A 12,498-nucleotide genomic window follows, 5' to 3' on the forward strand; every position below is an offset into this window, starting at 1 on the left:
TAGCCGTGACCAGTCAATGGTCACAGAGCCTTTCTGTTTAGCCTACAAACTAGGTATGTGTACTTTCCACAAGAACAGGCGAAAACAGAACGGCTGAAAGGAGGCTTGCGATTGCATCAAGCATTGTGGGGCAACGAGGCCACACATTCATCTGACGCATGGTAATCGACCTGACTTTTACAAATAGGCCAGACGCATTCTGAAATGGTGCCGAAAACTGATGAAAAGCCTTCCATTGCAATGAAATCAGCCAAGAACATGGCCATTGGAGTATTTCTGATCCATTATATCCACTGTACTTCTCGAATCGGGCTCTCTTCAAGCATTGTGATATCGACCGAGCAGTCTGCAGACTGGTCCTAGATGCCATGGAATGTGTTGAAATGACCCTTTGAGACCTGAGAGGTCTCTTTGAACTTCATGTCTCAATATCTGGTAATTTACCAAGTGAGCGAAGGCATTGAACTGCAATAATACCCATGAGGTCGATTTGTCCTGATACCGATATTTATACAGAGTGGGTGCGGCAAAGATAGATCCCCTCTTGCCTCAGCTGCCAAGCACCTGTATCGCGTCTGCGTTTGAAACATGATTCTCAAAATCTTTCCTACGACGAAGGTGGCGTTACAACGGAATGTAAGACATAAGACGGGCCACATGGCACTTTGATGTTCTAGCGTTGGTCGTAGCGTTCCGAACTCGGAGACATGCTTCCTAGTATCTCATGATAAATATCACGATGAAAGTCATCAGACACACCAATATAGAGCTATTATGTCCACATATATACGTTGGACGATAAGGATTAGTTCTAAGGTCTTATAGTGTACTCGGGCATGGGCGTGAAAGATCAAGAGGTCGATATTATGAGGTAGCGAGGCCACGTGCATAAGAGAGGTACTAAAGTCGGGCCTGCGTTGCGGGACTTGGATAACGGGCGTGTGACCAACAAAGTTACTACAGTTTTACTGTTTATCAGGCCGCTATTTAGTCTAGGCCGTATATGGCTTGACTTCAAGCAACAGAATTGTCGAAACGGTCCCAACCATCTGTAGCTTCACCGTCCGTCACGTAACCTCAGTTATATGATCACTGAGACCTTTACTCGCTCGCAGCGCTTATTCCGGCGCGAGTAGTTCCTACTTGTAATGTACGATTGTTCTCTACTTCACATTTCGATGCTCATATTAAAACGACGGGGGGCGGGGACGTGCTGGTCAGGCTTCCAAAAGATCTGAAGACTTTTGGCGAGAGCGTCCTCAGGGGCCGAGGTAAGGAAAAGAGCAAAGCCACCCTTGACATCGGCAAGGAATGGGTTTGGATCGCGCAAACCAGGCATAAAACGACGCAATGTGCTTCAAGAGAGAGATATTAGTTGATCGAGGCCCCGCGAGAGGGAAAGAGTCCAAAAGGGAGGAATATGAAAAGATGTAGAATAACTTACACGTTTCGAGTGATGAAACCACGTTCACCTCTCAGCGCAATCTCGAGCAGTGGATTGTGTACAGGGCCGTTTCAGCCCGAATCGTGCTCTAGCCTTGTTTTACGAACAATGGTGTTTTTGCGAGCTTCCGCAAGCCTACTATTTATGTATCGATAGAATCGTCTTTGAGGCTGCTAGGGTCGGCTCGTCGTGTGGCAGTGTCATAGAAACATCCTGGTTTAGGGCGATTAGACCAGATGGATTCATGGCTCATTGTTGCCCGAAGGATACCAAAATGTTACAATCCTTTGTTCGAAAGATTATAACATGACGGACATGAGAGGTGGGAGTCCAACGCGAACGGTACTGGGGTGAAAGATTCGTGGTCTAGTTGCCTTAAGTCAATGATCCACTTGATGGGCTGGGCTATTTCCGATATAACCCTTCGTGATGAAGGATAATCGGCATCTCCACGGAGCTCTGTTCCACGTTTAAGGGGACTCATAGAGTCGGTGCGGCCACTCAAGATGGTTGAGATCACATCGGAGGATTCGCTTATGGTATCGAATGTGAACTGGGCCAAGCTCAGAGGACAGGTGTGTGTCGCATCGACATCCACGTCTTTATGAAGCGCTTTCGGCTTGGCCGGACTCGGTGTACGAGCCATTGGAGTCTCGTGGAGACCCTGCGTTGAGGAAGAACAAAATGTTGAAACCCCCAGCTGTTGCTGACGTCTTGCAGATGCTCGATTCAATCCTCAATAAAGGACGTAAAATAATGGTAGCGGGGGCGGAGGAAATGTGGTTGTTCATGTGTACATAGTAAGGTTCCTTGGATTGATTCCCAGCCGGCCGCGAATGTCAACTGGCTTTGCCATTGGCTCGGTAACTGCATGTCACCCGTTCTTGGCGTCTCATTGCGAGGCGAAGCCGCGAAGGCGCGCACGGACTTGGACCCGAACCACTCTTTTGAGGATCACGTGTGGGTATTGGCCTTGGCACGCTGTTACATAAGATGGGTCCTTGAGGACCTTATGGTGGAGAAACTGACCGTGTCGCGTTGCATCACCAAGACGGAAACCAGCCCATCTTTCCTCATCCAACATAAAGGAAACATAACGTCCTCTATGACTCTGCACGAATACGCCAACTCCTCTTCCAACATTCAAGGAATAAAAGAACAGTCCTCGAAAACACCTGACAAAATGGCCGGCACCGAATCCGATCTTAAGAAGGCAAAGCAGGCTCGCGCCGCACACGCCCGCGAGGTCAGAGCCGCGAACAAGGCTAAGAAGGTGAAGCTCAAGGCAGCCAGGGTGGCGCTCATGGCACGCGCCCGCGCCGCAAAGAAGGCCTGATCGCCTTCCAATTCAATCATTTCTTCATGTCTATCGAGACACATATCCGACGTCGAAGATTCGACTGATCGATTGCCCGATGCTTCTGCAACTGCACAAAATACACTACTGGGTTTTGCGAAGCTGCAAGTTCAGCGCCGAAAAGGAAGCCCGGAAATGCGACACATGGAGTACAAGCGTTCTTCAAGATTCATGAAACAAACCTCCCTGCCTGATGCCCTAACTTGAAACTTAGGTGTCGTCGTTGGCAATATTTATGAGAACCTGACGCATCTGACAACATCGCTGTCGTAGTAAAGATAAATGAAGCAGGGAAACCCTACGGAGTAGGCGTGGCTTGCATCGGAGTGGTATTGCAGCACTATGGAAACACTGGAACTCAGGGCCTCACAAGCTCTCGACGCATCATGTAAACTAGTTGTGAATTCAATGATCATTTCTTCGAATCAAACTCGATTGCCCCGTCGACACGTTCCAGTGGCGGTGTAGCACGGCACCAAAAACAAACACAAGTACTTAGGTCGGCAAACGGCTCCCAGCCCCAGAAGAACAAATTGTCCCTTCCATTCCTTCCCTCTCCCTTCTCGAGCATCACCATCAAACGTGCGATTCTATAATGATCTGCAGGATCGCGCCTAGGGACTATAACTTAGATCATTCGACGTCAGCGTTGTGGCTGAAGCTGACGTCTCGTTCCTTTCTAGCAGCACCAGCGGCGGCACCATCGCGCTAGAAGCAAATTGGAATTGTTGTCAGGCTCTTGCTCAGAAGATGTTCCCTCTTCTCCAGTTCTCACAACTCTAATAATAAAGTCCGGTACAAGAGTTTTAGCTACCCCGTACATGGAGTCCTCCACAAAGCCAGCGCTGACATTGTGCAGGTGTTGGTATTCCTATCACAGGGATGGTTCGAACCGTGGGTGACGAAGAGGTCAAAATCTATATATATTTAACTTCTATATAAGGTATAAAAAAAAGGTTCTAACCGGAGGTTAGGTAGACCGTAAATTTCGTAAGTATAGTCTATAAGTGGCCCCTATATAGGCCCCTTACCTTAAGGTCAAATTAGACTTCCAATCCGATACTAACTATCTCTCTCTTTCATTATCTAACTACGGTAATTAAAAATATAATTTAATCTCGGGCTCTTTTACCAAAGCTACCCCCTTTTCCTCCTTTTTCTACTCCTTACGGATTACCTATCCCTCTATCCATATCATCACCCTTCCTTCGCTAACAAAATACTCAAGCCCCTTATTAGGCATTACCTTCGTAAAAGCATCCGCTAAATTATCATCCCCATTAATCCAACAGATCTTAAGGATCTTATAGCACTTATACGATTACCAGAGGGCCATAATATTTATTATTAGCCTCTTCTCCTTCGTAATGCCTAGTTTAACAAAGTACTTATATAGTAAATACGAATCGGTATAAACGATTATTAGTATTATAAAGATATTAAGTCGATTAATAATCCTCTTTAGCATTATTAAGATCGCATATACGATATCGATACCGTTAACCATACCATAAACCTCTAAAATAAATACACTTCATATAACCCTTTTACTCTTCATTAATAAATAATAAATAACATTACTACAAATCGTAAAGTTCTCCTCTCCTATTACCTCGTTAATAAAGATTATCACATATCCCAATTACGATATAAAGTCGTCATTATTCGCAAATAAACCGTCGACGAACATATAAAACTTCGCCTCCCTCAGGTCGATAGGTTAATACATAAGCCCCCTATCAAGGTTCACTTACTACTACTATAACTATCGGTTAAGGGCATCAAAATCGCATTCCGTCGGCAAAATAGCCTATACTACCCTCGCACAGTTAAAAATAGCCTCTAACTAACAAATACTTACAATATAAGCTCCTCATATAAACTCTACTTTATATCGCTTCTAGCAGTCGGTTACCCTTAAATCAATAAAAGTAATCTTCTCACCTTACCCTTTTTATCAAAAAACGACATTCTCGCCCTCGATCATAAGGATCCCGCCGTTAAACGCAAATAATATATCCTCTATAAAGATCTCTTTTAGCTTAACAATAAACTTTACCTTCTCCAGCTCCTTATCCTCCTTCTCCATAAAAGCCGCATCAAAAAGCCCTAATATATTATCAATCTATATTCCGATAATTCCAAATAGATCGTCTACATATACAGAAACTAAAAAACAAAGATCGTACATCGATATAATCATCAAAAGCTTATCAATATAAAAATCGTAATATATTACCCACCAATAAGTACCTAACTCTACAAAACCGTAAAATAGCTTTAACACTTCGATAATCGTATCGTCCAAGTATTTACTTACTATCTCCCTTAATAAATAAACCAATATCTTCCTTATAAGCCTTATTACCGATTAAATATATACCTAAGTAATATCACGACTCTAGATCCAGTATCCTCTTTACTATAATAATATTATTAATACCATCATTAATTATTAACTATAACGCTAAACTATTAGTAATTATATAAGTAATATTGCCTTTTCGACGTCGCTATAGCCTTATATTATATACCTTAATTTCTTATATAGTTAATTTATCCCCTTTTCTTTAATCTTACGGACTATTTATAACTTAAAAATATAGAAATTTATATACTTCTCTAAGTCGTAAATAATAAATCTATAAACCCCTCGATCGCATAATATATTAGCTTTAATAAGGTCGGAGCTTTTATACGGTCGTCTTATAATTATAATTATCCCTTATTCCCTTAGCTTAACCGCTATCACAAAGTCTACTTTCTCCTTAGCCATATAAAAGACAGCAATAACCTTAATATCAAACATAAATTACCATTAAAATACTTTTTAAGATCTTCCTTAACGTCTTACTTACAATAAGGATACTAGTTCTTCTTCTACCTCATCATCTAAAGGTACTATAACGATAATCTCGTCAAAAATAGTTTCCTACCCCTCATCACTTAACTATCCCTCATCGCTTTATTAAAATAGTTCCCCTAGCTCTTCTTCTTCTTATAAATTAAAAATCACTCTACTAAGGTCGACGTAATACGGTTATACCGTAATAATCAACACCTCTAATAATTAATCTCGATCTCTCGCAACGACACAAGATCGTTTATTAATTAAAACTAACTTATATAGGCCTATCTATTACTTTATAATTTCCTTCTATACCCATACCTCCAAATTTAAGGGTATATCGAGGTTAAAGCTTACGTCGGGCCCATTATATATAGCAATAACTTCGTTAACTTACCTTCTAGCATTTACCTTACGGAAAGTCTTTATTACTTTCTTAATTACTCGCACCCTCTAGGTCACATCTAGTAACGGCAGTAAAGCCGTCGTTATTTATAAATATACTCCAAATACAAGCAGCATCGGAACAAGCCCCTTAGGTCCTATAATATCATTATAGCACTTAAATACCGTCTAGAGGCACTCTTCATCCGTTAAACTAGGGCTCTCTTCTTAAATAATCTTAAAAGCTCTTTTCAACTACTAATATAATCTTTCTACCTTACCAATACTATAATACGCTTCAACAAAGACAACTTTTAATTAAATACCATATAAAATAGCATTCTCCCTAAATTCCGCCAACTTAAAGCTAATACTAGTATCGGTTCTAATACCGTCTAATAGACCTTAGTATATATCGATCCAACAGCGCTTCAACATTACCCACACAATCTTAGCTTATATATCTCAAAGGAATTAGCCTCCTTAAAATAATATGGCTTCATCGATTATATAAAGTACTAATCGACTATTCAAATAAAAAATATCAATAACGATTTCCTAATTAAAGTTAAAGTCATCGTATAATTTAAACTTAAATCTGCACAGGCTCTAGGCGTTCATTTAGCACTAATAACACATTATCGTCAATTACTCTAAAACCCCTATTTCTACATCGTTCCCTAAATATTTAAGGAGATTATATAATCTCGTCGCTAATAAATAGCTAAATCGTCAATATAATCGCTTAAATTCACTTTCTATCAAATAATTAATAAACTTAACATCTAGTTTAAGCTTTATAAACGCATACCCCCATCGTCGATCGACGAACTCAAAGTACTTTCCATTAAACATTCTATTCCTTATATTATCAAACACAATACCCAATTTATCCATATCATTCAGGCATAAAAAGAATAATATATTAACAGATAAAATATAAAAAATCATCGTTCCGAATCATATATTTATATCCACAGTACCTAAAGCACTTATTTCTTCCCCTAGGCCAAAACTAATCCTCACAATACCCGCATTTATAATATTAAAAATCATTAATAAAATCTTTTAGAGTACGTAGAATTATCCCTTACCCCCTATCGACCATTATAATACCCCGGTATCTAAAATAATCCCATAAAAGGTTTCCGAACTATACCTTTCGCTAACATAGAATACTTACACTAAATTACCGTAAAACCCTCCTAATAAGTATAAATTGCATACTTATAAGCCCATCGTTCTCTTTTCCTCCCCAGGCCCTTTAACCTTAATACGAGCCATAACTACAGTATTAACATTCATATCCCCCATACTACTAAACGTTATTATTAACTAAAGGACCTTCCCTTACCAACTATAAAAAAAAGCCTACTCATTTAGGGCTTATACCGCTCTCTATTCGTTCAGCATTATATATCCTCCTAAAGTTAACGGGGCAAAAAAAAAATAAATAATATCGTTAACTTCATCAAAATCGAGGTCTTAAATATATAGGGTAAGATCTTCTTCGCTCTTAAACAACTCAATTACGTTCGTTAAATAATCCTCATAAACCACTAAAAATTAATTAAATCAATTATAGCCCGTCTTACCTTATATACCCTTTATCTTTCTATATTAATTATACAACTTAGCGCGTTCCTTATTAAAATAATTACTTAACTAATAACCCTCCTTTTTATATATAAAGCACTTCCCTTTCCGTAGTACTCGGTTAGTATTAAACTAGCGCCCCCCTAAAGAGTCTATTCCTCCCCCCTAGCGGTTACTATACCTTACCTCTTTTCCTTTACCATTATACATATAGTCCACCTAATATTATTAATAAGGGCCTTCGTAAAATTAAAAATAAATCTAATTTAATATCCTAGCTTCGATATTAAAGCTAGACCTCAACCTCAAGCATAGCGTCTCGTAGTCCTTAAGCAGTTAATATAAAGTTATCTTTACCTCTAATACCCTCTATACCGCCATATATAAATAACCGACCTTTCGCTCATGAATCCCCTCATTTAGCTACGTCCTTACTAATTTATCAATCCTATCGATAAGCTCCTCAAAAATCTCAATTCTCAACTTTCCTTCCATTATTCTAGCTACAAAGCTAAATAACAATACCCTCAACTCTAAAAAGAGCTCGAGGCTCCTATCTTAAATCTCGAATCGACTTTAAATTATATCAACAATATTAAAAAAATCGGTTCGATCGATATTACACACTACTTAATAATAATACTTAACAGCTTTCCCTATTAATATAACATTAACTACTAAATAATATTAGTATTTTCGGATACCGACTTTTTCACAATAGTCATAAAATATTATAAGGGTTTCTTATAGAACCTTATATCTCCCCCCTAAATACAATTTCTTTTTTAAAAAGATCTTCTTTAAATTAATAAACTATCTTATACTAACTACCGCTAGATCATTCTCTTTACATACTTCTTATACGGTAGCGTAATTAAGTAATATCTATATTATCGACCTCGTACTTTATTAAATACTTAAAATCAATCCTCGGATTAATATTATTATTAAGGTCGTTACCGCAATAAGCGGAATCGTTATCTAATACGCCTCCAGTATAATCCCCCTTATCTACGCTAGATTAAGCACCGTAATATTACCGTTAATAATCTTTAACAAAAAGTCCGGTTAATTTACTCGTTTATTAAATTCTTTATACTTTAATACTACTCTATCGATCTAATTCTAGTCCTATAGCATAAAGTCCTCTATAGCTACTATCGCTACGAATATCTTATAAGCCTTTTACTTTACCCCTTAGGCTAGCAGAATGCCTTAATAATAAAGGAATCTATTCACCTCCTTAATAATACCGGGATTAATACTAGCGAACTATTTATCTTTCTAGTCACCTAGGTCGTCTATAACTCTATAGAATAAAGGTTACCCTTCGAGCCCCTTACGGGCATATATCTCTATAATAAAGATTAACGCCGCATTAATTTACTCGCTATTAGGGTAGTCTAAGTCTCGATATAACTATTTCCCCCAATACTCTAGATTAATCTCAACCTAATCTTTTAGGATAAAAGTCTTTCTATACGTTCTATATACTAACTCGCCCCTTATCGTCCCTTAGCTTATACTTTTATTTATAAGGGCCGGTATATTTAATCTTAATAAGGATATATTAGATCCGCTTATTAATCGTAATAATAGCATATTATCGTCGCTCGCTATATTTATTAGAGTCTAGGAGCTTCCTATAGCCTCCAACCTCTTTACGGCAAGCCTCGTCACCATCTATTCTTAATCTTCTAAATTAGCCGCTATATTTCTTATTAACGGTTTTTTTTTCTTATAGCGTATCTTATTATATAAAAAAGGTCTTTTAGTAGCCCTCTCTTTATATTCTCTCCTTAGACGTCTTCTTAACTTTCTCCTATACTAACTAAAATAACAAGCTCTTTCTTTACTTTTATAACTCGGTAAAAATATATAATCTAAAGAATTAAGTACCTCACACCCCTTTACAGGGTAAATATTATAATACTTCTAAATCCTTTCCTTCTTCATCTTAACTCCGCCTAGCTCTTATTCCTTCAAAACAGCCAAAAGATAATAAATATAGGTAAAAAGAGGAAGCTTAACTTTAAAATCTTAAAATCGGTCTTAATAATAACAATATCGCTATCGATCCCGGTAACCTCCTCGGATTCAACCAAAAAATACACCTAAAACTACCAGCAAGGTCTAGTTCCTACCTAAACACCCTATTACTTTAAAAGTTTATTTCTATAGTCCTAAGGTACCTTTTTATATCCTCCAATTAGGCCTATTTCGTTATACAGTCGAGATCTATAATAGATTTGCCAATCTAGCAAATCTAATAATTTCGCTTATTTTCCTTTATTAATATATAGGCCGCCCGTAAATTATTAAATAGGACAAATCGCATAAAAGCAACATAGATAGCTTAATCACCTTTTCGCAATTCCTTTAATTATAGTTTATTTTTAACGTAATAAATATCGACCTTTTATAAGCAATTAAAGGCTACGATTCCTCTACTTTATTCCGTTATAAAGATTCGTATCTTATTACCTACTTTCCATCAGGTAAATAGCACGATTCTCCTATCACGTTCCGTTCAAAAAAGTCGTCTCTTCTACTTACAAAATACCTTACTAATCTACAATAATAGGATTTAACCACTAATCAGTATTAATATTCCTATCACAAGGATAGTTCGAACCGTAAATAACGAAGAGGTCAAAATCTATATATATTTAACTTCTACATAAGGTATAAAAAGGAGGTTCTAACCGGAGGTTAGGTAGACCGTAGATCTCGTAAGTATGGTCTATAAGTGGCCCCTGCGCGGGCCCCTTGCCTCGAGGTCGAATTGGACTTCCAATCCGACAGCAGGCGAGTTTTCTACACTTGGACCCCTGGAACCCAAGCAGCAACAATTTGGGTGCACTATCAAGAGATAACAATTATTCTTATAATAAGCAAAAACATATATAGTGTTTGACTGTTTCATGTTGTACTCCCCGATATAGAGTCTTTTTGTCAATGTGTACCCCATAGATTCTTTCATCTACCTGACTTGAGATGGTGGAGGACCTTCATAGCACTCTGGATGAAGCTGTTTCTGGGTTTAACCAAAAGGGACCCCGTCACTACCAATGGCATTAGGAGCATTTGGTACTGTTCAGCAACTTTTACTTTTGGCTCATGTGTCAGCAAGCCTGACATCTTCCACGAACCACCGTTTGCAAAGAAGGCACCCTCAGCAGAAGAACTGGTCTTCATTCGATAAATTTGAGAGCACGATAGAGAACTATAAAAGGCTCATGTCAGTGTGCACTCACTGACTCTTAGGGTGGTCATCGAGTTTGTGCAGCTCCCAGAATGAATACAATCGGTGGCAACTCTTAAATTCGCTACTGTCAGGGGCAAGCTCAAGGAGCTATCAGCTATGAGGCCTTGGTCGTCTTCATATCACGACTAACCACTCCTCATGTACGAGGCCAGAAAAAACGAAACTACAATGTTAAACATGTCTAAGAGACCTACGATAACGTTAGGCAATGGAGGCACGCAGAAACGCAGGCACATTACGTTTAGCTCAAAATGGAGAGGTACTAAAGGATCATCGAACCCCGGGCCTTGACGTTTTTTCTCGAACCCACCGGTAAGGCATGCAGGGATGCGGGCCAATAGATTGCGTGTCGCTGCGAGTATCTGGATATGGCCACACCTCTGCGGAGATAGCCAGATGCGAGATGCGAGATGTGAGGTGCGAAGTGCGAAGTGCAGGATGCGGGATACGAAGAACGAATGTTGATCCTTTGAGAATTGATTGACTGCGAAAACACATAAATACCTAAGATAATATCTATGTTAAATAAATGTCCTTAATATCAGACCAACGGGTGCACGAATTCTTTTCCAGGTGATCGACACGAATTGAGGCTTGATCTCGACATAGCTAAGGTCTTTTCAACACTCTACAACCAAGTCAAAAAGGTCAGCTCCTGTAACTGAAATGAACCTCTACAAATACTTCCCATCCGGGGCAGCTGCCATCATATTTTTTATTGCCTTCGTCATCGGAGGTGCTTGGCACCTCTACATCATCGTCCGCAAGCGAGCGTGGTATTTTACACCAATGCTGATCGGATGCATCTGTAAGCTTCTTGTCACTACTTATTCTCCTCTATCTCGAGTAGAAGCATATAAAAAGAAACCACAACTAACACGGAACCCGGCGCAGTGGAGCTGGCTGGCTACATGGCCCGCTTTCTCTCCTCTAACGCCCCAGATGAGACTGGCTTCTTCATGATCCAGACACTCTGCCTCCTCGTAGCACCCGCCCTCTTTGCCGCCTCCATCTATATGGTTCTTGGACGTCTCATTCTCCATCTCCAGTCCGCATCTCTCTCTCCTATAAAGCCCTCACGGCTCACAAAGATCTTCGTTATCGGCGATATCCTCTTCTTCATTGTGCAAATCATGGGTGCCGGCATGTTGGCCAGCACCAGCACCATGAACACTGGGAAGACGGTCATTCTGCTCGGTCTGGCGGTTCAACTGATATTCTTTGGCTTGTTCGTTGCCGTCACGGCCGTGTTCCACTCGAGGATGTCCAAGCAGGTGCCAGCGGCCGTGATGGAGGAGGAGGCACACACCGGATGGGGGCGACGATTCAGCGGCTGGAGAGGCGTCATGAGTGTGCTCTATATCGCCAGCGGTATGATATTTGTCCGCTCACTGTTCCGACTTGCCGAGTACGTCGAGGGCAATGATGGCGTGTTGCTCGGCACCGAGGTGTTTCTCTACATATTTGACGCCCTGCTCATGCTCGGTGTCGTGGCCATTACAGCCGTCTTCCACCCGGCCCAGTACGTTGCAAGAAAGAAACAGCTTGTCGAGTTGCAAAGCATGGAACGCACCTACTGAGCTTGCCCCTTGAGGAAAGAA

The 12,498-nt window shown here is 39.9% G+C and overlaps 3 protein-coding genes across 3 annotated transcripts; 2 read left to right on the plus strand and 1 right to left on the minus strand.

Annotated features, from left to right (window-relative positions):
• Positions 1-1,574: 1,574 nt before the first annotated feature.
• Positions 1,575-2,244, minus strand: BDP55DRAFT_413622 (uncharacterized protein). The gene has a single exon (XM_060567390.1). It carries the CDS (start codon positions 2,088-2,090, stop codon positions 1,722-1,724), a length of 369 nt encoding a protein of 122 aa, XP_060422776.1. The 5' UTR covers positions 2,091-2,244; the 3' UTR covers positions 1,575-1,721.
• A 71-nt stretch (positions 2,245-2,315) lies between these two features.
• On the plus strand, positions 2,316-3,242 carry BDP55DRAFT_773604 (uncharacterized protein; the record flags this gene model as incomplete). The annotated part of the gene is made up of 1 exon (XM_060581181.1): positions 2,316-3,242. The coding sequence occupies one exon, from the start codon at positions 2,316-2,318 to the stop codon at positions 2,778-2,780; it is 465 nt and encodes a 154-aa protein (XP_060422777.1). The 3' UTR covers positions 2,781-3,242.
• An 8,321-nt stretch (positions 3,243-11,563) lies between these two features.
• BDP55DRAFT_622603 (RTA-like protein) lies at positions 11,564-12,477 on the plus strand (the record flags this gene model as incomplete). Its single annotated transcript, XM_060571368.1, has 2 exons — positions 11,564-11,705; positions 11,792-12,477. 2 exons carry the CDS (start codon positions 11,564-11,566, stop codon positions 12,475-12,477), a joined length of 828 nt encoding a protein of 275 aa, XP_060422778.1.
• Positions 12,478-12,498: the final 21 nt, after the last annotated feature.

This window comes from Colletotrichum godetiae, assembly GCF_030913485.1.
Source record: "Colletotrichum godetiae strain CBS 193.32 chromosome Unknown BDP55scaffold_80, whole genome shotgun sequence".
NCBI classification, from domain to species: domain Eukaryota; kingdom Fungi; phylum Ascomycota; class Sordariomycetes; order Glomerellales; family Glomerellaceae; genus Colletotrichum; species Colletotrichum godetiae.